Source organism: Cetorhinus maximus, chromosome 5, assembly GCF_964194155.1.
Source record: "Cetorhinus maximus chromosome 5, sCetMax3.hap1.1, whole genome shotgun sequence".
In the NCBI taxonomy this organism is placed as follows: Eukaryota; Metazoa; Chordata; class Chondrichthyes; order Lamniformes; family Cetorhinidae; genus Cetorhinus; species Cetorhinus maximus.
In genome coordinates this window covers 72,699,322-72,727,259 of record NC_135883.1, presented here as the reverse complement: position 1 = coordinate 72,727,259, position 27,938 = coordinate 72,699,322, and the positions used below count along the sequence as shown (strand labels likewise).

The window sequence follows — 27,938 nt, the reverse complement described above, 5'->3', positions numbered from 1 at the left end:
CGATCTCCGTGAGGCAGCACTTAGCCTCAGGGAGATGAGCACGCTCTTTCGTGCGTATGCGCAAAAGAGCGCACTCTCGATTTTGGGAATACCCCCCACCACCCGCACAGGGAGCGCATAGCGCTTCTGTGCGGACATCATGCTGGGTGGGCCTTAATTGGCCCGCCCACATAAAATGGTGCTGTGCCCCCGCTTGGGGGCGCTGATTGGAAGCACGCCTGTGCGCGCCCACCCTTCAACCCCCCCCACCACCCCCCACCAGGGGGGGAGGGGGGGGAGGAATCCTGCCCATCCTTTTTCTAATTCTCGCTGGGGCTCCTGAACTGCCCGCCAACGTTAAGGTTGGACGGGCAGGTCCACTAATTAGTTTAATTACTCTGTCAATGGCCTCAATTGGCCATTGACAGGTCGGCAGGCGCGCAGCTGATTTTGCTGTGCCCCCGCCTACTGGAAAATTTAAATGGGGCACGGTGATGTCAGGAGTTCCGCCCGATGTCACCGCGCGTCATTTTAAGTGTCGGCGAGCAGGAGGCGGGGCCCGCTCGCCAACAGGAAAATCCTGCCCTATGAATAACTGCATGGTTCTCTATTCTCTTAACAAATACACTGAGAAATATCAAGTGTGAAATTTGTGCACGTTATGGAACCTGTGCTTCACATAATATGCATAGCTACATGTACTCTTTGCACAATGGGAATGCACTAAAGTATAAGCAATATCACAATCCTTAAAATAATGGTATGTCAAGAATCAAGTGCAAGTAACGGCAAAATACTGGGGATGCTGGAGATCTGAAGTAAAAACCGAAAGTGCTGGAAAAACTCAAGTCTGTCATCATCGATGAAGAGAGGAACAGAATTAACATTTCGAGTCCAATATGGCTCTTCATCGGAACCCAGTGAAGAGTTCAGATGAAGAGTCATATTGGACTTGAAATGTTAACTCTGTTTCTCTTATCACAGATGCTGCCAGATCAACTGAGTTTTTCCAGCTCTTTCTGTTTTTGATCAAGAGAAAATGTTGACCAATGCACTGATAAGATAATGCCTACTTTTCAACAGATTATACTGTAGTACAACACACAGCATAAGATATAACGAAACATGTTGACAATCTAATTGCCTGTTAATTTTGAGTTTCAAACAGTGTTGATCACTTGCATTCCATCCACATTTTGTTATAAAGCGACATGATCAGCAGGTTCTTATTAGAATTTGAGCATTCGGAAATACTAAAGCTGTATTTCACCCTTTAGAGGACTATCCCAACCAAAAAAAATGCAAGCTTAGATCTTCCATTTCCTTCAGTGTACACTATGTCCAAAATCTTTTTCTACACCAATGCCCATAGGTTCTCAGGGGATTAATAAGCAGTTTATATCTTCAGTAAGACTTGTAAATCATTTAACTCTAAGAGATGTATACATACGAGCAAGGAGGAGTAGGCCATTCAGCCCCTCGAGACTGCTCCGTCATTTAATAAGATCATGGCTGATCTGATAGCAACCTGAAATCTGCATTCTGCCTATCCCTGATAACCTACCACCCCCTCCTTACCAAGAATCTGTCCCCTTCTGCCTTAAAGATATTCAAAGACTCTGCTTCCACCACCTTTTCAGGAAGAGAGTTCCAAAGACTCACGACCCTCTGAGTGAAAAAATTTAGCCTCATCTCAGTTTTAAATGGGCGACCCCTTATTTTTAAACAGTGACCCCTAGTCCTAGATTCTCTCACAAGAGGAAACATCCTTTCCACATCCACCTTGTCAAGACCCCTCAGAATCTTATATGTTTGAATCAAGTTGCCTTTTACTCTTCTAAACTCCAGCGGATAAAAGTCTGGTCTGTCCAACCTTTCCTCATAAGACTTACTCAATCTTCAAAATAGGCTTTGTTTTGAAACAAAAATCTTAATCTCTGATCTTTCAGAAATAGATTTATAATGCAGTTTAAAAAAGAACCATGCAATTCTGTATTAATTATTTTAAAAGTTTAATAAAGGGTATAGGTCCAAAGTTTTAACCTTTGTTTCCAGACAGTGACTGACCTACATCTTTCCAGCACTTTATTTTTAAATAGTGTTCATAATGTTTGATTAAATTTATCTATTACATTATCAGTCTGATGCAGAAATGCTATTTCAGCCACTGGCTAAGCATTTGCTGCCAGGGCAAGAAAATGAGTAGTTCAGCTGAGAAAAGTTCCCTTACCCAATAGTAAGGTATTCCCAAAAGAGAATGTTAGACACACACCTAAGCCAGGTTTTAGCAAACTTGCAAACACATGAATTAGGAGGAGTAGACCACTTGGTCCTTCGAGCCTGCTCCACCATTCAATAAGATCATACCTCATCTGATTATAACCGCAACCCTACATTCCTGCCTATCCCCGGTAACCTTTCACCCCCTTGTTAATCAAGAATCTATCTAGCTCTACCTTTAAAATATTCAAAGTCTCTGCTTTCACCGCCTTTTGAGGAAGAGAGTTCCAAACTTTCAACCCTCAGAGAAAAAAATTCTCCTTGTGTCTTAAATGAGCGACCCCTTATTTTTAAACAGTGGCCCCTAGTTCTAGATCCTCTCCACACCCACCCTATCAAAACCCCTCAGGATCTTAAATGTTTCAATCAAGTCGCCTCTTACTCTTCTAAATTCCAGTGTATACAAGTCTAACCTGTCCAACCTTTCCTCATAAGACAACCCACCCATTCCTGGTGTTAGTCTAGTAAACATTCTCTGAATTGCTTCTAACACATTTACATCTTTCCTTAAATAAGGAGACCAGTACTGTACAATACTCCAGATGCGGTCTCGCCAGTGCCCTGTACAACTGAAGCGTAATCTCCCTACTTTTGTAATCAATTCTCCTCACAATAACTGCTAACATTCTATTAGCTTTCCTAATTACTTGCTGTATCTGTATACTGCCTTTTGTGATTCATGCATTAGGACACCTAGATCCCCCTGAATCTCAGAGCTCTGCAATCTCTCACCCCATTCTTCCTGCCAAAATGGACAATTTCACATCTGCCCACAATCTCTTCCATTAGAAAACAAAGCAGCAACTAATAGAAGTACAAAGTTACTTATCCAGAAGAACATATTGTTAGATACTGCATTCTAAATTGAAGTCTTTACATTACCGATATGAAGGCAATTTGAAAACCCATTCTATCAGAAATTATATAAATATTAATACTGCAAAGATCCATGTTAGACAGTTTTTGATTTTACAAATACATATTTTACTACAACTTTACAGTAGAAGTAATTTGAGGCTTCCAACACTCACTATCAGAGTACAAATCAGACAGCAACTTCTGGTAACTGCACATGCACAGTTAAACACAGAAATCAGGAAGTTGCTGACTGAGTTGCCCTGCTCCTCCAGAGGCTTCACTTCAACAGTATTTCACCAAAAGCATTGGCATTGAAACATACGTAACAGTGTGAAGTTGCTGTACCTACCTGATAAAAACCTACTAAATGCCCCAAAAAGGTTACAGCTTGTCCATTCCAGTGTAAGTTTTTAATGGCATATTAAGTCTTAGTTGCTGCCAAACAACCTCTCAGGCACTGAAAATTAACTTCCATAAGTGTGAAGTCTCATTCCTTTGTATTATAATTATTACTGGTGTACTTATGCATGTAATAACATTTTATTTTTAAAGACTTTTTCCTTCCATCTCTTATTTCTCCCTTACCCCCTCTTACCCTCTCACATTTTGTTTTCTGTACATGATTTAGCATTGAATTAACTATTCAACTTACACTGCCTGGTTTAGATTTGGTGTGGCTCCTCATCGGTTCTTCATCTGACTAATTAAGGAGATGCACAGTTGCTTGCCCTGTTCACATGTTACAGCTCCCTGTGGAGGGTGCTGTGTTGTGCTTCAAAAAGTGAAAAACTAACCGTCGCCCCTTGACATTCAATGGCATTACCATCACTGAATCCCCCACTATCAACATCCTGGGGGGGTTACCATTGACCAGAAACTGAACTGGACTAGCCATGGAAATACTATGGCTATAAGAGCAGGTCAGAGGCTAGGAATCCTGTGGCGAGTAACTTGCCTCCTGGCTCCCCAAAGTCTGTCCACCATCTACAAGACACAAGTCAGTAGTGTGATGGAATATTCTCCACTTGCCTGGATGAGTGCAGCTCCAAGAAGCTTGACACCATCCAGGACAAAGCAACATACTTGATTGGCACCCCTTCCACAAACATTCACTCCCTCCACCAACGACGACAGTGGCAGCAGTGTGTACCATCTACCAGATGCATTACAGCAACTCACCAAGGCTCTTTCGACAGCACCTTCCAAATCCACAACCTGTACCATCCAGAAGGGCAGGACAGCAGATGCATGGGAACACCATCACCTGGAAGTTCCCCTCCAAGTCACTCGCCATCCTGACTTGGAACTATATCGCCATTCCTTCACTCTCATGGGATCAAAATCCTGGAACTCCCTTCTCTGTAGCACTGTGGGTGTACCTACACCACATGGAAAGCAGCAGTTCAAGAAGGCAGCTCACCTCCACCTTCTCAAGGGCAATTAGGGATGGGAAATAAACGCTTGCCTAACCAGTGAAGCCCACATCCCGTAAATAGAACCATAGAACACTACAGCACAGAAAATAGGCCATTCGGCCCTTCTAGTCTGTGCCGAAATATTATTCCGTTAGTCCCATTGACCTGCACCAAGTCCATAACCCTCCAGACCTCTTCCATCCATGTATCTTTCTAATTTATTCTTAAAACTTAAGAGTGAGCCCACATTTACCACGTCAGATGGTAGCTCGTTCCACACTCTCACCACTCTCTGAGTGAAGAAGTTCCCCCTAATGTTCCCCTTTCACCCTTTTTATGAAAATATTTTTAAAAAATGCCTTCCTAACCACTGCAGTTTACAGTGCAACATCCCACAGAAAGTCTGGCTAAGTCTAAGTACAATGAACAGCCTGCACTGTTTGTTTACCACGATCGCAAAATCTGGTCTGATATATTTAACATATATCAGTCCAATTTACCTCAAATTGCTTGAAAGGGTAAGATATCTCAAACATTTGAGCAGCTGGTGAAGCTAGCCATTTCACACTGCTACTATTTATAATTAACTATAATTATAATTAACATAGAATTAATTCTTGGGAAATAAAGAACTCTTGCAGATAGATGAGAATAATGGCAACAACTCCACTCTTGCAACCAACGTTCATTTCACAGTTTGGAAATCTTATGAAAATAAAAAGCATAAGATGTCCACAATTTTCAAAATGACCATGGCTTTATGAGGCTCTGCGAGTTTGCGTCAAATGAGTTTGAAATATAACTGAATAGTACCTATTCCATTGATATTATTTCTAGCTTGGTTTCTTTACCAGCAGCTCATGATCCACCTCACTGACCACCAATCAGGAGTTAACCCTGCAAATAATATTAATTTTGTGACTAACTCCCTCTGATGGATACTTATGCAATTACACCATGCAACTTTAAAATGTCACTTGGTAGGACAGTTTGAGTATAACTGAAAAAAGAGACATGCTGTCGAAGCTTTTCATCTTTCACTCATCAGGGCAAATGTAAGAATGTCAAATTTCAAAGGCAGCAACAATTTATATTGCATGAGAAAGGGTGCTGACTCGTTGCAAAGTTGACTCTGACAGGTTGAGGTGTTGCCTAGAGAATGTACCAGGGAACTATTGTCCCCCATGCCTGTTTAATTCAACAATGGTGCAATGCCTGAACATGTTCCTTTTTGCTGCAGAGGACAGGTCAACTGATAATCTTAAATTGGATATTAGTGTAACTCTTAGCACACCCAGGATTGTTCGGCAAATGATGTCCAATCACAGAGACACATCTAACTTTAGACATATGTTCTGAATTTTGAAAGCATGGGCTGGTTGAGAACGGTCTATTGCAAACAGCCGAAGGGACATGCTATTTGAAATGATCTGCCAGTCATCGGAATTCATGGCCTACGCACCTGGCATCATATTGGCACTAAAATTCATATATCACATTACTCATTTGTGTGGTAGGCAGAAGTTCTTTTTGGACTGACAATAGCATCCCGTTAGTGGAAAACAGTAAAACAGTAGCAGCATGAAATGGCTAGCTTTACCTGTTGCTCAAATTTTTGAGGTATCTTACCCTTTCAAGCAATTTGAGATAGACTGGGCACTTTTCAGGTTCAAAAGTTGCGGCTTAAGGCCCATTCGTGAGCATGTACGATACGCAGCAAGCAATGGTCTGATCACACCAAGGAAAGGAAGTTTGTTAGACTGTTCTGTTTCAAAGATGAATTTGAGCACAATTTGGAGCGCGTTAAGATGTGTATGGAAATTCTTATATTCTTAAATTCTGCGGCTGCAGATTCAAATGCAGCAAACTTATTATCTAAGTATCGGGAATATGCAAGGTGTAGGAGTTAGGGTCATTCCTTTGAAAATGTGTTTCTCATGGAAACTGACAAAAATGTTTGCGATAGCTGGGCTTACAGCAGATCCCATGGCAACACCATCTATTTGGGCATACATGGTGTCATTAAAGCTGAACTCAACCGCGAGAGTAGTTAAGTTCATAAGCTCAATGAATAGAGATTCAGAAAATGGCAGCACATCTAATTTTTTTTCTTTGTTCTTTCAAGGGATGTGGGCAAAGCTGGCAAGGCCAGCATTTGTTACTCATCCCTAATTGCCCTTGAACTGAGTGGCTTGCTAGACCATTTCAGAGGGCAGCTAAGAGTCAACCACATTCCTGTGGGTCTGGAGTCACATGCAGGCCAGACCAGGTAAGGATGGCAGATTTCCTTCCTTAAAAGGATATTAGTGAACCAGATGAGTTTTTACAACAATTGATGATGTGGTTTCAGGGTCACCATTACTGAGACTAGCTTTCAGTTCCAGGTTTATTAATTGAATTTAAATTCCACCAGCTGCTTTGGTGGGATTTGAACCTGTGTCCCCAGAGCATTAGCCTGGGCCTCTGGAATACTATTCCAGTGAAATTACCACTTGCCACAGTCTCCCCCTTCCCATAATGTACTGACATGGTGCAAATGTCTGTGGCTTCCTTGAGTGGCACATTAGTGAACAAGTTTGCGATGACAAACGAGCACACGGACACAGTTGCTATCGACATGCGGGCTGCTTATAGTCTTTGCAAATCCTTCAGTGTGTGTGTGGAAAATTCACCCAGAATTGGTTGTAGCAACTCAACCATGTGGCCACCTCAGGCTTTGCAGAGCCATTCATAGATAAGAAAGGATGTAATGGGACATCACTTACATGTGTCTTGGGCAACCTGTACATACAAAGATGGTGAACCACGAGGATGAATACTATTATTTACGCCACAAGGCAACTCATTACTGTTTTTTTAACTTGCTTTCAAGCAGGACTATGTGGTCAGACTAATGGATACAAATTCAGGCAGTCATTATGAACAGAGTGCATTTAGCAATTTTGTCAACTGCTGGTAAGCAAGTGAGATAACCATCAGTTAATTGTGCTCAGTTTGAAAGGTTTAATGGTATTGATCTCATATTCTCTAAGAAACTGGTTTTAGACAAGGTTAATATATGTCCCTTTGGACCATGAGAAAAATAGTTCTTCCATTTTATTGGGCAGCAAATAGCTTTCTAGTGAAAACTAACCTCCAGCTTCTTTTCCAGTGATTCTATTCGGTCTTTCTTGCTAGCCAGGTTGGCTCGAGTGTATCTGTTCTGTCCAGGCAGATACAGCACCTGACTGTAACATTCCTCCCACACCTGGTTATATGCATCAAGAGGAAGGTCTCCATGCCCCATTCCATGTTTTACAACCTCCATCTCCAGCGTCAACAAATCACCTGCCTGAAAAAAAGGTATACGGTAAATATGTTGTAAACTCTTACAATTATAAAGGCATTATTGGACATTATAGCTACTATTTTTTGAAAAAGAAATATTACCAGCTATTTTAGAAATTAGAACAATGCACTGTAGATTTTACTTCAAATACCTCCAAGCCTGAAGCTCTATACTGAGGATCCTGAATTGTGTTTTTCTAGTGTGTCTTGCCATTTTATTCATCAAAATATTAAATTAGTAATTTTGAATCAAAATCCAGCAATGTTGCTTTCATCACTACTTTCAGAGGTGGACCAGGTGAAAATGGCAAGTGGATTTGAAAAGAACCTTAATTATTTTGTCAAAAAAGTGGGCCTATTTTATAAGTATCTGGTTTTGACTATATGGGTCTATGATTCACTGCACTAGTCTTGCCAAGTTCTGTCGCACACTACTACAAACACATTACTGACATCCTGTGGCACAACTGGTGTATTGTAACCGTACCATGCAACATCTGCAGTGATCTGAAGTTGCGCTTTCCTACCAATTGGATTTGAAACCAGTGCCATAAACAATAAGGAAGGCACTTTTTATTGAGAGTAGCAGTATTGTGGATGAACAATTTTGATTCGCTGAAACTGCTGATGTCGATTGGCCAGGCAGCATTACATGTTTTCCACTGCTGATGTCTCTGGTGTGTGCCTGTCAACCCAATTACTGGAGCCAGTACTGGTTTGCGCCAGGATCTGGTGATAACATCACGCACCAGCAACTGACAGCCACTCTAACAGTCGCGCTCTCCAACTACAGGTAATAATGTGGCAGTCATCCCACCTCTCGCTGCCTGAAGCTGAGGGAGCTGTCCTTATGCTACTGCCCCACTCCCTCTGCCTCCTCGTGTTTGTCCCCGTCCTCTGAGCCCTCGCCGCCCCGGCACCTCTCCCGAGCCCTCGCCGCCCCGGCACCTCTCCCGAGCCCTCGCCGCCCCAGCACCTCTCCCGAGCCCTCGCCGCCCCGGCACCTCTCCCGAGCCCTCGCCGCCCCGGCACCTCTCCCGAGCCCTCGCCGCCCCGGCACCTCTCCCGAGCCCTCGCCGCCCCGGCACCTCTCCCGAGCCCTCGCCGCCCTGGCTCCTCTCCTGACCCCTTGTCACCTCAGCTCCTCTCCTGACCCCTTGTCACCTTGGCTCCTCTCTTGATCCCTTGCCACCCCGGCTCCTCTCTCTCGAGCCCTCGCCCCCACCTCGCCCCAAGCCCTCCCACCCCTTCTCCCGAGCCCTTGTCGCCTCTTCTCCGGAGCCCTTGCCGCTTCTTCTCCCAAGTTCACGCTACATGGTGCTCTGGTTTCCAGCCTTTGACAAGCACAATGTATCAGGCTACATCTTGCTCCACCTGGGACTCAGCACCTCGCTCTCTAACCCAGCAGAAATCTCTTTGTTTTTCCTAGGTCTGCGCCATCTTTGATGCAGGCAGCTGCCTAGGGTGTGCTTTGACTTCACAGTAATTTTAAAGTTTTGCTGAAAAAAGAAACATGGTATCAAAGCTTTTTGCACTGCACTCATCAGGACAAATGCAAAAATGCCAAATTTTGAACGAAGAAAAAATATACTGCAGGACAAAAGGATACTGATTGTTTGGCAAATCAACTCTGACTGGTTGAGGTGTTGCCATGAAGAACGCAGTTGGGAACTATTATCCCCCACACTTTTGTTTAATTCAAAAAGCATGCACTGCAACTTTTGTGCATATGAAGTGTACCTTCTGTGGTTGCCATTTTGATTACAGCCCACAATGTATCCACAGTGCATTATCCTCCAACTTTCCTTTCACTAAAAAATGTTATTTAGATCAATATTCATATAATTCAGTCAAATGGGAAAACAATGCATGAAATACTTCTATCTGACACTTTATAGACTTTTTCATGCAATAGCTTCATAGAAGAATTTCAACATTGTGACAAAAAAAACCACAAAATAATATGTTTGCAATTCTAGTTTATTTAATCATTCCAATCACAAGGTCTCAAAGATTTTCTAAATATTATTTCTGGCACTTGCTAGACTGGCACATCATTAACAGTTTAAATAATGCAAAAATTTGAGGACCTAAGTGTTAAGGTTAAAGTGCAACCACAGCTCTCTGAAAGAAGTGTTACTTATTCCAGACACAAGTGCACTTTAAACTCTCTACGTGCTTTGTCCCCATGTCCTTTTGATACTGCCCAGTAAATTGAATGACAGTAACTAACCATTTATTTGTCTAATTAAAAGTGTATCACATAGAATGATACTAATCCAAGCTTTTCATTAAGTCGCCATTACTTAAGCTGTGCATGGTGCTTTTATGAGAGTTAGGACGTCCACAATGCACAGGAGCAATGGATCAAACATTTACCTAATTTGGTTCATGGACCCTTCAAGCCATAACGACAGAATACATAGAATCATAGAGCACAGAAGGAAGCCAATCCATCCATCATGACTGTGTCAACTCTTTGAATGAGCTATTCAATTAGTCCCAAACCCCCTGTTCTTTACTCATAGCCCTGCAGCTTCTTTATCCTTTCACATATTCATCCAATTTCCTTTTGAAAGTTACAACTAAATCTGCTTCCAATATACTTTCAGAAAAGGTATTCCAAATCACAACTCACTGTATAAAAACATTCCTCATCTCCTCTCTGGTTCTTTTGCTGATAACTTAAATCTGCACTTGCTGCTTACTGGCCCTTAAGGTACCGGAAACAGCTTCTCCCAAGTTACTCTACCAAAACTGCATTCAAGTATTTATCTAATTCCCTTTTGAAAGATACCATTGGATTCTTTTCTACCAAACTTTCAAGAACTCCATTCCAAATCATAACAACTCACCATTAAGATAAATTCTTATCTCGCCTCTGCTTCTTTTGCCAATTACCTTAAATCCCCTGGATACTGATCACTGGAAACAATTGCTCCTTATTTACTCTTATCAAAACTCTTCATGTTTTTGAAAAGCTTTGTCGTATCTCCCCTTAAAATTCTCTGCTCTAAAGAGAACTACCCCAGACTCTTGGCTTAACAGAAGTCCCTCATTCCTGGTAGCATCCTAGTAAATCTCCTCTCCAAGGCATTAACGCCCTCTTTAAAGTCTGGTGCCCAAAACTGAGCACAATATCCCAGCTGAGGCTATACCAGTGGCATAAATTATGCTACAAATGCAACATCCAAGCAGGTCCATTTTTAAGCAATTAGTAATAACTAGTCAGCCATTTATTGTAATTTTGTGCATAGATATATAAATTACCCCTAAAAAATCCCATGATCTCCATACTATCTGAAAACAAACAAGCTGCACTGCTGATCCAAAAAGATACTGATCTCAGTTGCATTTCCATGATCAAGAAACACCAACAATTAGATTAAAATGTTATTAATTTAGGCAGCTGAACAGATAAGAGGTAACTGAAAAACTTTACATCATAGCTAAACTATTAATGAAAAATTATTACTTTTGTGTTTCCAGAGCTTTTAAAAGAAGAGATTAGCCTTATTCAAGACCTAAAAATCAATCACATTTTTCAGTCTAGTGCTTTTCAATTATGGAATACAATTGCATTTGAAGTCAAAAATTCTACATTTAATTTAGAAAATGTAATACCAGCACTTGTCAATTGCAACCTTGGAGCCTATTTTCAAATGTTATGTTTTTTCTTTCATATTGTTTTATATCATTTTTTCAATTTAAAAACACAAAGCGTGCATCTTTTTACTAATTTCAAAATTCTATAGTGGTGTCTACGCAGGTAAATAATAATAAAGTGACTGTATTTTTTAAGGTACAAGACATTTTTAAAGCTTCATTCCAATGTCAGGTTAGACAGCAAGTTCAGGAAAAGGGCTGCATAAGAGAATTAAAGAAAATATACAATTTGTAAGGGATATTCCAGTAACAGTGCAAGGAATAGACTAACTTTCATTCAGAAGGTTCATGTTCCATTATGGCGTTTGGTGTGCATGATATTCGTTTCCATTAACTTTTCTTTTTGCTACAAGATTTTCAATACCTCTAGTGTTATAAAAGTATTTTCTTTGAAGTAATGATTTGAATATGGAAAGTATATTTTTACATTTTTTAGAAAAAAAACTTTGAGTACTTAAAGCAGATTTTAAAGTCAGGCACAAAAATGATCAACTTATCAGCACATTTTTTTGCTAGTTATGAGAGTTAAACCTCTTTCCATTCTACTATTGTTACAAGTTGCTTATATTCAGACAGCCAAGAGTCATTGAGGAAACAACGACCTGATTCTGCAGCTTCTTGCACAATAGGTAATGTAAAACTGAAGAAAAAAAAACATTTGTTTCATCAAATCTAATTCTTCCACACACCACGTGCAATTTACCCAATAATGGATTTTAAACTACCCATTTAACCATCTGAGGGAATGTTCTGCATAATTACTTCCTAATCCTCAAAGGTAATCATGCAATGATTGAGTTTATTCATGCATTTCCATATCTCTTTTGTTCAACCCTGACCTGGTGCATTCCACTAACACCCACAAAACCTCCGCTGCTGCCCTTCCCTACACCAGCAACACAAATTATTGTGAACCCAGCACTCTTCAAACCCGAAAACCTGCAATCTCATCCACAACCAATCATCTAATTCCTTTCGAAAGAAGTTTACTGAATGACCCTCAGATTTTTTTCCCCCCAGCAAATCCACTACTCAGTATAAAGGTCTCTTCTAATCTCAAGTACCACCTAAGCAGTATTAATTTTAAGCCTGTCTCCACTATTCTGTTCACAGTCAGAAATCACCTGCTTACATCTCTACCGTCCAGCATTTTAAAGTCCAGGATCATATATCTAATCATTCTTTTCTTCCCCAATGGAAAAATGCAAGCTCTCCATGATTCTCTCAGAATGAAGCGCCCCAAACTCTGGGATTATTCTCCTTCCTAGATGTAAACTTATTAAAAAAAAATCAATTTTTGTTCCATATCTCTTCAGATTTTACTCACTTAATGAAATGTTCCATCATCCAAGACCTATCATTAGTTAAATGTTCTATTTAAACATCACAACCATTAACAAACCTTTTTCATGTCTTCTTTACTGATTTTTTCATACCCATTGTGTTCCAGGAAAGCAATATGCTCAGCATTACTGGAGCTTGATCCTGCTCCTTTCCCTCTTTTACCAAACTGGTCCACATATGGATGATGAAGTGTATCATAGTGTAGCATGACAATCATTTCTTTTTTCACCATCTCTTCAGCTTTCTGCATCTCAGTCAGGGGTGGTTCAACATTCAAAGGTCGTAAGATGGTTTCATTTACCTATAATTAAATAGGAATGTGGCTTATACACAACTATTTTATATTTTGAAAGAACATTTCCATGGTTATCTGCATGATGCCTCATCTTAAAAATTCTGAATGTTATTTATACATCTTTCACTATGTTACTATTGCCACCTTTTCATAGTGCAAATCTTTCATTGATAGAAAGCCTTCCTTTCCACTTTCTGTAGGATATAATTTACTAGTTTTCAATTCCACATTTATTTCCCGTCTACATTTAATATTAAATTGCAGTTTTATACTCGCCTCTGTAGGTCTTGGAAGATTTCGCTGTACTGATTGGTGTCTCTTTTTTAACTCCCTCTCACGCTCAGCATCTTTCATCGCCTGAAAAGGAAATAATGAAAAATCTGGAAGTAACAAATACAAATTTGGCTTTAAAAGCCAAATGCATGCTAAATATACTATACTATGCCACTGAGCCATCAGCAGGTAATTAATAAAGAACAGATCAATTTCTAGAATTCAAACACTGGCCACGTGATCAAATGAAATCATTACTATTAAAATCTGATTTAGTAAATTATACGCTCTTGAAGAAGCTTACTTGTCTACGAGATTCTACATCAGCAGCATCTTCTATGAAATTATCTTCTGTCTCCTGCTCCTCAAGCTCTCGCTCTGCATTCTCTGGGAGCACAATTTCAAAGTCATTCTTTGGAGTAGGAAGGTTCAGCAGTCCCATTCGCAGTTGCTCTCGGTGCTCTCTTTCCTACAAGTAAAATTAAGCATAAGTGTTGGGGGCAAGATTAGCAAAGTCCAGAGTGACAACACAAATAGCTGTAGGCTTGATAGGATATGGATTTCAATGCTGTATCTTTAATATCATGAAGGCTTGTAAAAATAATGATCTACGTCATGGCCTTGATGGAAATCTGGCTGAGGGGCAATGATACTTTCCAACTAAATGAAGCCTCCCCATCTACCTATACCATCCATCACGGCCCAGTGGCAGAGTGGCTTTTATCATCAATTCACACTTGGTTTGTTTTTTTTTAAACTCCTTTGGCTCCTTTTCCTCCTTTGAGCATCTCACCTTTATTCCACCCTTCCAGCCTCATTTATAAACTTTGTCCTCTATCAAAGAGACCATAAAAGTGCCATAAAAATTTTCTCATTCAGCTATCTTCACTGCTTTCCTCCCTCAGTCTCTGAACCAAGCAACTTCTCATCCTTGGTGATTTCAACCTCCATCTCAATTTATCATGCTTTCTCTTAAGATCAATGCCCTCCTACCCTTGGGCCAGGATCTTTAGGTCGGCGAGCAGGAGGTGGGCCCGCTCAGACGAATAAAATGACACGGGATGACATCGGGCGGAACTCCCGATGTCACTCCGCATCATTTTAATTTTCAGGTCGGCGGGGGCGCAGCCGAATCAGTTGTGCGCCCGCCGACCTGTCAACAGCCTATTGAGGCCATTTAAAAAGTAATTGAAATAATTAACGGACCTGCCCGTCCAACCTTAAGGTTGGTGGGCAGGCCGGGAGCCCTGGCGGGCTTCAGAAAAAGCATGAAACCTCATCCACGGGTAGGATGAGGTTTCATGAGGGTTTTAAAAAATTTAATAAATGTTTGATTAAAAATGATGGACATGTCCCAACTCATGTGACAGTATCACATGAGGGGACATGTCAGGGAAATTTTGTGTGTGTACCTTGACCGCTTTTAAATTTGGTGCCGATCTCCCTGAGGCAGCACCTAGCCCCAGGGAGGTGAGTGCGCTCTTTCGGGCGCATGCGCGAAAGAGTGCACTCTCGGCTGAGGGAATCCCCCCGCCCGCACAGGGGGCACATAGCGCTTCCTGGCGGACGTCACGCTGGGTTGGCCTTAATTGGCCCGCCCACATAAAATGTGGCGCACCTCCAATCGGGGGCGCTGATCGGCGGCACCTGCCCGCGCCCGCTCCTGCACTTCCTCCCCAATGGGGGGAAAATTCTTCCCTTAATCTCTCTTTCCATATAAACTCCCTAATTCATATTCACAGCCACCCCCTTGAACTCACCATCTTGCATGGACTTGCTACTCAGTGTGTCAATCATGGATAAGACCAGCTCTATGGTCACTTCCTTGTATCATTTTCCGCTCACATTGCTCCTCTGTCTCCCAATTCTACTTCCTTCTGTATCTCCAACTGCACTTTCAAAATCTACTTTGGGACTCCATTCATCACAACATTTCTGTAGCTGATATAAAAGCAAAATACTGCAGATGCTGGAAACCTGAAACTAAAACAGAAAAAGCTGGAAAAACTCTTCTTCAAGAGTCATATGGACTCGAAACATTAACTCTGTCTTTCTTTCCACAGATGCTGTTAGACCTGGTGAGTTTTTCCAGCTTTTTCTGTTTTTATTTCTATAGCTGATTTGCTCAACCACACCACTGCCTATACCTTTGATGTCCTAGATCCCATTAAAACCATTACTCTCACACCTTTGTCATTCATCCAGTATGACCTTCACCTCCACTCTCAAGTCCAAGGGACGCACACTTGAAGCCGTGTGGCAGGCAACTGGTTTAGCTATTCACCGCCATATATGTTTGAACTAAATAAAGCACTATCGGGTCCTGGCAAAACTGCTCACTAATCCAGGAATGCAAAGATAACCCCAGTTTCTTTTAGCTACGGTAAACTACCTTCTAAACCCCTCTGTCTTGTCTCCTCCATCCTCACCAACTAGAAGTGCGAGGAGCTCATGGATTTCTTTGTCACTAAGATTGAGACCATTCAACCAGCTGCCTCTGCTGCTACCCTCCCTTCCACAAGCCCAACCAGACCAAACTTCCTCTAATGCTATCACTGAGGTACCTATCATTATGATTTTCAGCATTCACTTGTACTGTTCTAAAATTCTGGAAACATCAAATGTTGCAACAGAAAAGTGGCTGCCACCTCAAGTTAATGTAATTTTAGTTATCAACACAGAACATACAGCTCACTAATCATCTATAATACTGGGCAGAATCTTCTGGCTGGCACGCGGGTGGCGTAGTCCGCATGCCAGCACTTAAAATGTCGCGTGCTGACATCGCGCGAACATCCCGACGTCAGTGCGCGGCATTGCAATATTTCGATTAGCGGGTGCGCTATGCAGCAGGACACGCGCCCGCCATTAATTAAAGGCCTTGTTAAGGCCTTTAACTCTCCAATCGACCAGGATTTTGAGGGGCCCGTGCGCTGACCCAAAGTTCGCACGGGCCCAACGGGCAGGCGGGTAAGTGATTTTTTTACAAACCTCATCCAGTGGCGGGATGCGGTTTGATATCGGGTTTAAAAACTTTTAATAAAGTGTTTGTGTTCTTCAATAAAATGTCCCATCTTGTGTGACATTTTCACATGAGGGGGACATGTTAATGATTTTTTAATTTTTCTATTTTTAGAGCTTCACAGGGTTTCAGCGATCTCCCTGAGGCAGCATTTTGCCTCAGGGAGATGTGCTCTCTTTTGCACGCATGCACGAAATAGCAGACTCTGGCAGTTGGGGAATCCCACCACCCCAGCCCGCACAGGAAGCGCATAGGGCTTCCCATCGGGCGACACGCTGGAAGGCCCGCCCACTTAAAATGGCGGCGGGGCCCATTTCGGCGGTGGCAATCGGCTGCCCGCCCACCGCCGAGTCGGTCGGGCCCGCCCATCAAGGGCAAAATTCTGCCCACTGTTTCTACAAATTGGTTGCAGTAAACCGCTAGCAACAGCAATGACACTGGGCTATATTTAAAAAGAACTTGCTAAATCAATAGGCTAAATAATGGTGAAAACAGTTCAGTAGCAAGGATTTATTTGACTGCTCATATGTCCTTTTATAATACTGTAACTTTAAGTCAATAGGCTAAATGCATCATACATAAAATCAAGTCAAGCTTTCTCTTTCGTTCTGGATAAGTTAGTTACCTCAGGACTAAAAAGGCAAGCAATAAATAACTAAACTATTTAGCAATGCAGATGGCATAAGTTTCACTGATTGGAAGTAATTAATTACCTAAGTATTCTACATCTCTCCTGCTTCAAGGCATAGCAAAGTATTACCATTCAGTCTGCACTGAAAACCTTTAAAGTAAAGGTATTTGGGCTCAAATTAAAATAAATTCAAACTATAGCCCATATTCAAATAAAAACAAATTGAAGGGAAAAAAATAGAATATTACTATTTATATTGCATAATGCATGAGGATATGAAGGAATTTTAGTGTTAAGGCAAATACTTAAGTCAGGTTTTCATTGTGTACATTTAATGTTGTGTAGATTGTGCGCTAATATAAAAGTATACTTTTTTTAACTGACTAAGGATTAACTCCAGAAATAGTCCTAGCGTCCTACCAGTTGTTTGGTGTATGAAGGATCATTATAATCCACCATTTCCTCTCCTGGGTTGATATTCAATTTGTCTCGTAAAGGAGTCCTTCCTGGGGTCACTGCAACACCAGGTTTAGGTGTCATTCCACTGCGCGGAGTTAAACCATCGCCATCATGTGCTGGAGTCCTAAACATTTTAAAATAAAATATTTTTATCTTATTAAATGTCATTCACTCTGCAAAGACTTATCTCTTCCAAATAGTCATATAAATGCTTAAAAGGTGGGCCTGAATTTTAGCTTTAGCAGTTGTGCACGATTGGCAGGCTCAGGAGCAGTTGGAAAACGAGCACCCGACTGCAATTTCGTGCTGACTGGCCAATTAACGGCCAGCCAGTTTGAAATGCGCGCTGAAAAGCTCACTGCTGCCGGGGTGGGGGCGGGAAGAGGGCATGCAATGACATTTCTGCGGGTGCAGGTGAGTGCTGTGAGAAAGCTCCCTGAAGGCAGACAGCTGCCTCAGGGAGCTGCGGACCAGAAAATGCTAAAATAAAGGTTTAAAAGCTGCAAAAAATGTCCACGCATCATAACCAATCACCTGAAAATATAGCTGATAAAAATGCTGTTCACATATTTATTTCTATTTTATTTCATACAGAAATTTCATCCTACCCTTAGATGAGGTTTGATGAAAAATGCAAAGGACGCCTGGCCGATTCACCCGTCCGCCAACTATAAGGTTGGACGGGCCATGAAAAATTGGAGACAACTGCGCCATTAATGGACTTAATTGCCCTCTTAATTGTCGGTCAGCATGCTTCCGACTTTTGCGCGCACCCGCCAAGCGAAATATCGCACGATTTTAGGCCAGTTAGGTCGGGTGTGTGCCCACCCGCGGGATGTAAAATTCAGCCCGTGATGAATAAAATGCAGATGCAACTTAAAAGCTCAGTTAGGATATTGATGGCTAGAATCACTTTCCTGCACCTTTCCAGTTCATTCTTACTAGGTGTTCTCTGCCCTCACCATCCTGGCAAGGAGATAAAGGATACATTTGTCTCAGTTGGCTTGACTGGAAACAATGTCACCCAGACCTTACTTCTTAAAATCCAGCTTTAACTTCTGTACTCACTTATCAAGACCTCAACATAAATAATGGTGTGAGAGGATGGATTGCTGTTTCTCTTTTCAAGAGTTAACTCAAGATGGTCTATAGTCTGGATTTTATACATAATCTAGAAGCTATTATTGTCACTAAGCAATATGAAAAGAAAGATGAAGTTTAATAAAAAGAGGAAATATTACACAAGTTAAATTAAGCAATAACTCATATCAAATCATTTCAGTTGCTCCCTGCAAAAATAAAATTTTACTTAAAAATTTCAACTTTTTAATCCAAAACTGGTTGAAAAAGAATTAAGTTTCTGCTTTAAGAAAAACACTTACCTGAAAGGTGTAGCAAGCACAGTATTTGGTGTCTGAACAACCTGTCTCTGTGGGGTTACTCCAGAGAAATCACTTTCATGGAGAGGGGTGTTCAATCCACCTTTCAGGGGCGTATCAACATTTGTCAGTGCCATCAAGTTTTGAGCTTCCTACACAAAGAATAAACAGAAAAAGCCACTTTGATGGAACTCAATTTTTCTGTTTACCTTCCTTACCCTTTCTCCTGAGGTCACTCATCACCTATTACCAAAAGCCCATTTCTAGCACTCCATCAACCCTACACTGAACCAGAGCAGACCTCTGCTGAATCCCCTCAAATTCATAGTGTTCAGAGAGCTTGGTAACTCCCTATGATGGTTCAACAAAGAATATGAGCAAAGTTGAGTTCTGATCCGTACTTTGCTCCCTTATAGTGTTTTAATAAGCCACACTAAATAGCAATCAAAAAGCACAATTTCACATTTTAATTTGCCTCATTGAGCTCAGAGAGCAGCTGACCAAAAGTACCAGCTCAATGCCAGGTTTGATTCCCAAAATGGGCCAAATTAGCTAATTTCAACCAGCACAGAATTAGGGATGCTGCCACTGACCTCATTGCTGCTGGGTTAAAGAAGGAAAATCTAAGCTACTGTTGCCAATGATTCCTGATGGAAGTGCTCTTGTGTGAACATTAGATACAGATAGGATCTGTCTCAGCTATGGTATTGTGTAGTCCAGTAGCCTACGGTCAAGGTTCATGAAAATAATGGTTATTTAAGCAAGATGCCAGCGATGCTGGAATTGCTTAGCAAGGAGTAAACAGCTAAAGGAAACAGAATTAAATTTGGTGGAAAAAAATCTTTAATGCATTTGAAGGTTTTCTAGTCTCCAGAACTAAACAACTTAAAAGGACCATTGCTACACTTATACAATTACTTGCTTGTATTCAAAAAAATAAATTACCCAAACTTGGGGCTGTAATTGTCTAGCTTCAGCTCAGAAAACATAATGTAACATTCACAAAACTGTCAAATTTTAACAGTTGAGATGAGGGAAAAAAGAACTCCACCCGCTACCATAGATAAGGGTCTTCCCCACAAAGAACAGAAAAATTTACAGATAGCATTTTCTATCCTCAAGAATTCAAGACCATTGCAGTGATTATTCTACAGTGGGAGAAATATTTGCAAGACAGCTCCATATAATGACAATGTACGATCTGATCTGATATGAAATGTGCACCAGTTCAGCTTAAGGAGGCTTGGTTACCTGGAGAATACGATCTTGGGCTGCAGGAGTGCGCGCGGTTCGCAAACTCAAACCAGTGTTGGCAATGCTATATTCAGAAATGAGAGCATTGGACGCAGAGTTCGGCATTCCAGATTCTTCGACTGTCTGACAGGCCATCTCACTAGCCTGACCAATTTTGACTACTTCTTCCAGTTCAGCATCAGAGATCTTTTAAAAGGAAACACATTTTTTTTATTTGATAACAAAGCTTCAATTCCTTTAGTGTAATGAGACTTACAGGTTCTATTCAAAATATAAATCTTACAAGTCATATCTGAAACCTGTTGGATGATATTTACCCAACCATAGAACACAGCAAAGAGTGGTGAAGTGGCAAAGTCACAAATGCATTATGGTGCCAGATAATTCATATCCAATGGCTCTCTGCTTACATCAAAGGATGATAATTACACTGAAAGAGAGGCAGTGCCACTGCAGATTGAGTGAATACACTGTATACGGTGACAAGAAACAATGACACCACAAAGCAGAGGGAAAGGCAGTATGTAGCTTTTACAAATAAAACTGCAGGGACCACTTCAAATGAGTAATTCTGTTGAGTGGTTGCAGTATAGTTGCCATGAGATTTAATAAACATAGGATTTCCTGTATTGAGTGGATGAAGAGGAAACAGCTGCTGATTGTTAAACTCTCAGCACATTCTATTAACAAAAGAGGAATAAAAAAAGTTGATGGGTCTTACAACATGTCAAGTAACAATTGTTGCAAACTGATTACTAACAAAAACTATGAAAACCGTTAAAGTGGGGGTCATAAGGAGTTCTTAGGGCTGATTTATTTCTTGCTCATTACAGACTAAAACAGGTTGTCAGATGAGAAGTTTGTTTTTTTAAATATAGATTAAGAACGACAGAACCTGTTCAGCAAGTGATGTTACTTAAGAAAGGCAGGAAGGAAAAGTTGTCACACTTAGGATGCAGGTAAAAGTTATCACTACATATCCTTCAAGGCTTGTTATGCTAAAGTTATCCAATTACATCTACAAGCGTGCAATTTACAATCAGATGTATAAATTTTGAAGAAGGGAAACTAGTTAAATTATGCAACCTTAGGGAAAATGGGAATTTAAAACTTCAATATGGTACCCTAAAAGGGATCAATAGCTTCAAAAGTTCTAGTTAGGGCAACTGTCGCTCTAATCACTGATGGTGAAGACTAAAGAATGCAAGCCAGGTTCTAAAAATAGTTTTTTGACCTGCTGAACTAAGGCCATCCAGGGTGTACAGGGGTCAACATTTTATGCCACGACCAATGTGAAGTGTAGAAACAGATGCAATTAAAAAGGAAACAGCCGCAGTTAATCTTACTCAAAAGCAGTTACCCAGTTTGGTGTACACTTGTGCACAACAATGTTCTTGAGTTGGCTTTTATTGTGTGCATATTACTAGGAATAAAACGAATTTTCCGTTCCAGATGAAACTAAAGTTAAATTAAAAACTGTTTGATCAATTTTACAATTGGACAAATTGTTGCCACCTCAAAGGAGATATCATTAAAGGCTTGAAGACTTTCTGTGCACATAGCCGCGGCTAATATCAAATTCACGTCTTTACACATATCTTCAAACATTTAAAATACTTGGAAAATAAGTCAGACATGTCCTTGGCGCCCAATCTCATCCCATTCTTATTTTACAATGTCCTCTAAATAATCTGTGTTTATGAACAGAAAGCAAAACCGCAGAGTAACAGACCAACAAAATACATTACTCCTCAAAATAGGCATAATATTTTAATGCAATTTGCAAGTTAAGAAATATCAAACTTTGAGGGTGAAGATAACAAATGGATTTTTAGGTTCATTCTGACCTGTGAATAAACTGAATCATGATGAGCACATGGCTGCTTTGTATCGTGATAGTTTTGATATGAGCAGCTATGATGCACCAAGCTATCACAGCATAACAGCCACGTGCTCATGGTGATCTAGCTTATTCAAATTACTGACAGCTATAAGAACAGTTCACCAGTTAGGGCACTTCAGCACGACTTGTCAAAGCTACGGAATTAGAGGAAATAAAATATTCTTCATGTGTCAAACAGACAAGACCACCAACGGTCATTATATGAATATGGGGAAAATCTGCACGGAACACATTGATTGATCTCCCATGAAATCTCGCATGGATATGAGAAGTCAAAACCAAGTGCAATACCCAAGTGAAGCAGTGATAGTGAATGGGAGAATTATAACTTTCTATTTGCACATGTATAACAGAAACTGCCTATGTAAAACTTCTCATATTATAATAACACTCTTGTAATTAGTGATAAGTTTATATTAGGCAGTTTCTTAAATGTGGACATAGGGAGTAATAACAGAAAAAGCTGATGGGCAGAAGCAAGGTTTTTAATATATTACTTGTTAATCTCCCATGACATTGCACACAAAGTCAAATGTTATGTTGTTTCATAATGACAGCAGCATTAGATGGCAAATGCATTCTTTTAAATAAATATAGAAATCATGATTAAATTAAGGTAAATGATTGGGATAAAGTGGAATATTAAAAGGTTTTCATAAACAGGTTTGTTAAAACAATAAAGATGAAACACATAAATTGCAGAGCAAAGTGTATAAATGTAATGTATACATAGTGTGTCAGCATATGTAAAAATGAATTTTTATAATGTACAAAATATCTCAATTATGTAGTACTAATATCAGAACAATGAATATAATTTTACATTTGTGCATTTGTCTCTCGGTTATTTCGAAAACAAATGTGAAGTCAGAAATACGATGGCTGAGAATAATACATAAAGGGTGGAGGGATAGGAAACATTAGTGGAGGAAACAGTTGGGCTGTGGAATGGTGGTGCACTGAATACCAAAGGTGTTGTGGAGGTTAGCAGGTAGTAAAAGTTGAATGATGGTAAATTTTGAAAGGTATGTGTCAAAAGCTTTTGGAAAGAAATTTAGGTGATTTCACAATTGCTGCTAATGAGTTCAGAGAATAGAAGATGTTGTTGGATTAAGATCAAGGAAGGAATAGAAAGAACAGAGTGAAATCAGTAAGGAAGTTAAAAAAAATTGTGTCTGCATATGAAATTCAGGCTGAGGGTCTTGGAAGGTTTTACAATGTGTGGAACTTAAAAAAAATTGGAGTAAGACTTCAAAAAAGAGAAAAAGTGACTATTTTAAATAAAATAAAATTGTGAGGTACAATGCAATCGTGGTCATGACTATCAAAAAGAGTTCCTCTGCAGGCAAGTCATTTAAAATACTCTAACTTATTTTTAATTCATGTGGTATCAAATATAAGTATCAAGGTCAGAACTGTGCCATATAACCTGACAGACTAAGCTGACATAACAAAGATCTACCATGTGTATCTGTCTTAATCCAAGTGTATGCTAAAGAATAGTACAACTGCAGTTTTCCTCTTTTCACACATTTGGAAGGCTGCAACGTGAAGTGAATGGCATCCCAGAAAACACAACTATTACCTTTGCAGTGTTCAAAATAGCTATGTACGATTTACCTGTGGCGCAGGAAGAACCAGTTTACTTCTTTTTTTGGTAAACTCAGAGACTCCACTGATCTGTAATATAGCAGAAGGCAAATCTGATTCTTTCTTCTTTTTCAAACGCTGCTTATCTTTTTTCTGTTCAGATTCTTCTTTTTCACTGAATTAAAAAAAAATACTCTAATCAACATATTAATGAATATTCAAGAGTTGTAGAAAGCAAAATGCAGGTTCTAACAGCCCGTTAAATTTGTGAAATGGCTACGGCATGTTTTTATTCTGAACTACTGCAAAGCATTTGAAAAGCCACAGTAATTTGATAAGGCTAAGAAACTGAAAACTATCATATTTGAACTTGAAAATATTTTCATGAACCAGTCAGACACACTTCTTAAAACTAGGCAACAGGGAAAATTTTGGACAGTCAGGCCTTCTTTGAATTCCAAGTTGTTTCTGTTGATATGGATTACACTGATTAATATTTTTACAAAGGGAGTAAAAGTTGCAGCAAAAACTAATGCCTCAATCAAACAATGAATTCAAAAAAATTTAGTGCCAGCAATTTTAAACAGGGAATTGATATCAATAGTTACCCCCTTCTCAATGCAAGTTTGAAAGCCCATATGCCATCAATTTGAAGCAAAGTCAGATAAACATTAGTTGGGAATAATTATATGTTTGAGAGCTCACAGTTATACTTGATTCCTACTGTTCTTTTAAGCGTACTCCAACAAAATAGAAATTGCCTTTGTTGAACTATATGTCTTAAGCAAAGCTCATTTGTACTGCTCAGTGGCAACCAATAACTGGCTGCATAATCAGGCAATAGAGCTGGAAGAAAGTCTATCCTAATTGATTTTTTTGTTTATTTAACACTTCTGTTCAGCAATCAACAATTTATCTCACTCTTTGATAGTTAAAGCCTTTCTCAACTGTTCAGATTAACATGCTTGTTCGCTGAACTCCCATACTGATGCTGTTTCTGTTTCCTTGTGGCTGCTGTGGTTTACATGCTATACTAACATCTAGGCCAACATGGTTTTACTTTTCAATCACCTCACAGACCACCTGGCTGGTTCTGGTTAAATCCCTGACCTCTTGATGACAGTGAATCCCAGAGTCTTGGTGCAGACTTGGACACCCCAAGCTGCATATCGGCCTCAGAATCTCTGACCTCCTTGCAGATCATGATTCTCCTGGTCTGAAGAATTTCCTGCTGAAATCACAGCATCCCGAACAATCCTACCACTTGAACCCTTACCATTCTTGTTTAACTGCTGGTGTATAATCAAAATCCTAAAATAATTTGCCCTTCCTGATGCTTTCCATGTCTGATAGGTTTCTCTGGAGTTTAATATCTCTAGCTTCTTTTCCATCTCCAACTTCTCTGGCTCCTTGGAACATTTGCCACTTTTGCAGCCCTTCAAGACCCTTCTTGTAAACTATCCTAGGCCTCAGCATCTTTGTCACTAAATTCCTCTTTCTGTCTACCCTCAATTCGTGCATCAAGCAGGTACTTAACATCCATTTCAAATTATCATGGAACGGTACAACACAAAGGGTCATTCAGCCCATTGCACCCTTGCTAGATCTTTGAAAGATCTATCCAATTTGTCCCATTCCCCTGCTCTTTCTTCATAGCCCTGCAATTATTTTTCCTTCAACTAATTATCCAATTTCCTTTTGAAAGTTACTATTGAATCTGCTTCCATCATCCTTTCAGGCAATGCGTTCCATATCACAACTCTGCATAAAAAAATGCTTTCATTATGCCACCTCTACTTCTTTTGCCCATGACCATAAACCTGTGCCTTTTAGTTAATGAACGTCCACTGCCACAGTTTGTCTTTATTTACTCTTTCAGAGCCTTACATGGTTTTGAAAATCACTATCAAATCTCTTAACTTTCTATACTCTAAGGAGAACAGCCATTGCTTCTCTAGTCTCGCCAAGTAACTAAAATTCTCTGAACCCTACTAAATGGGGAAATTATTGTCAAGTAAGTGATTTGTTTGATTTCCATTTGCAGAGATTTCAACAATGCACATTACGGTGAAGGCTAGAATCAGTAAAGGCAACTTTGAGATTTCCATGCTCTACCCCTCATGCGGTCTCCAAGAGTTATCAACTTCAGGGGATTAACAGCCAGCTCTGATAGTTTTGTTTTCATTAACATTGCATAATCCAGGCCATTCTGTTTGAGATTCTCTCCCCCTCTATAACAAAGAAACACAGACTCAAGAGGAAAGGTGCAGAGTTTGGATTAAATAGCTTTGCAAGGGAACAACAATTTACCATATTTATTAATGACTTAGATGATGGGATAGAGAGCCAGATATCAAAATTTGCCAATGACACAAAGCTAGGAAGCATTTAAGAAGTGTAGATGGAAGCATAAAATTACAAAGCAATATTAACAGATTAAGTGAATATGCAAAACTCTGACAAATGGATTTCAATGCAGGTGTAAACAAAAGTGAAGTCATTCACTTTGGACCTAAAAAGGATAGATCTAAATGGTGAAAATCAAGAAACAGTGGAGGTTCAGAGGAACTTGGGGGTCCATGTACATAGATCATTAAAATGTTATAGACAGGCACATAGAATAATCAAAAAAGGCTAACGCAAAGTTGACCTTTATATTTAGAGAGCTAGAATGCAAGGGGTAGAAGTTATACTACAGCTATACAAAGCCCTAAATAGGTTACACCTGGAGTACTGTGAGCAGAGAGGGGCATACTACTTTAGGTAGGATATACCGGCATTGGATGGGGTGCAGTGTAGATTTACCATAATGATACCTGGGACAGAATTTTCTGCCTGTCGGGCAGGTGGGCCCGACCCAATCTCCGGTGGGCGGGGAGCTGATCCCTGCCGGAGAAGCAGGCCCCGCCGCCATTTTACGTGGGCGGGCCAATTAAGGCCCATCTAGCGTGATGCCCGGTGGAAAGCGCTATGTGCTTCCTTTGCGGGCTTGGGGGGGGGGGGGGGATTCGCCAAAAGTGAGAGTGCGCTCTTTTTGTGCACGAAAGAGCACACATCTCCCTGAGGCTAAGTGCTGCCTCAGGGAGATCAATTCCACTTTGAAAAATATTAATAGAAAAAAAAATTCCCTAACATGTCCCCCTCATGTGACAATGTCACATGTGATGGGACATGTTGATAATTTAAAGAATAACTTTATTAAACTTTTTAGAACCCTGCATGAAACCTCATCCCGCCGGTGGATGAGGTTTCATGTTTTTTCTATTTGCTGCCGGGGCTCTTGGCCTGCCCGCCAACCTTAAGGTTGGACGAGCAGATCCTTTAATTGTTTAAACGATCCTGTCAATGGCCTCAATTGGCCATTGACAGGTCGGCGGGCAGCAGCTGATTTTGCTGCGCCGCCGCCTTCCTGGAAATTTAAATGGGGCGGGGTGACATCGGGGTTTCCGCCCGATGTCATCCCGCGTCATTTTACATGTCGGTGAGCGGGCCCCATCCCCTGTTCGCCGACGGCAAAATTCTGCCCCTGGATTCCAAAGATTAAATTATGAGGAGTGGTTACACAAACTAGACTTGTATCCCCTGAAGCTTAGAAGGTTAAGAAGTAATTTATCAAAGTTTTCAAGACATTAAGGTGAACTGATAGGGTGGATAAAGAGGAACTATTTCTGCTAATTTGGGAGCCCAGAACTAGGAGACATGACCTAAAGGTTAGATTCAGGTCATTCAGCAGTAAAGTTAAGAAACACTTCTACATACAAAGGATGGTGGAAATTTCTAACTCTTCTTAAATAGTTGTTGATGCTAGGTTAATTGTTAATTTGAAATTGAAGATTGATAGATTTTTTTAAACCAAACTTATTATGTGATATGGGACAATGACAGTTGGGTCACAGATCAACCATGATCTCATTAAATGGCAGAACAGACTTCTTGAGAAACTAAATGGCCTGTCTCTTTCAAAGGTTCTATTGCTTATCAAGCTGTGCAATATATTCTGAAAGAACATTTCAACCCCTTATGGACCAATTCTCTCTTCATTTTTAACTATTACTTTCAGTAACTTTCCATGTTTTATGGGTTCTGTGGATGGTTCTACCTGTAAATACGTTTATTACTAACTTATGCATATTAATCTGATTGGCTTGTACAACTCACAGATGACTCAATCTGCTTCATTTGTAAGCAGAAATTTGATGCGTTGAGAGAAAGCCAAAATTGTAACACCTAGATATATGTAAAAATAAAAAGCATGGGTAGAGG

General features: G+C 40.3%; 1 protein-coding gene across 1 annotated transcript in view; it reads right to left on the bottom strand.

Annotated features, from left to right (window-relative positions):
* Positions 1-27,938, bottom strand: part of cdc5l (CDC5 cell division cycle 5-like (S. pombe)) — a 55,763-nt gene that overhangs the window by 7,648 nt on the left and 20,177 nt on the right. Inside the window, exons 7-14 of the mRNA XM_078541995.1 lie at positions 23,706-23,850; positions 20,180-20,368; positions 18,932-19,080; positions 17,511-17,673; positions 13,742-13,906; positions 13,441-13,521; positions 12,928-13,170; positions 7,666-7,863 (exon numbers count right to left, since the gene is read on the bottom strand). Coding sequence (XP_078398121.1) covers positions 7,666-7,863; positions 12,928-13,170; positions 13,441-13,521; positions 13,742-13,906; positions 17,511-17,673; positions 18,932-19,080; positions 20,180-20,368; positions 23,706-23,850 — 1,333 coding nt within the window. The remainder of the gene's footprint in view (positions 1-7,665; positions 7,864-12,927; positions 13,171-13,440; positions 13,522-13,741; positions 13,907-17,510; positions 17,674-18,931; positions 19,081-20,179; positions 20,369-23,705; positions 23,851-27,938) is intronic.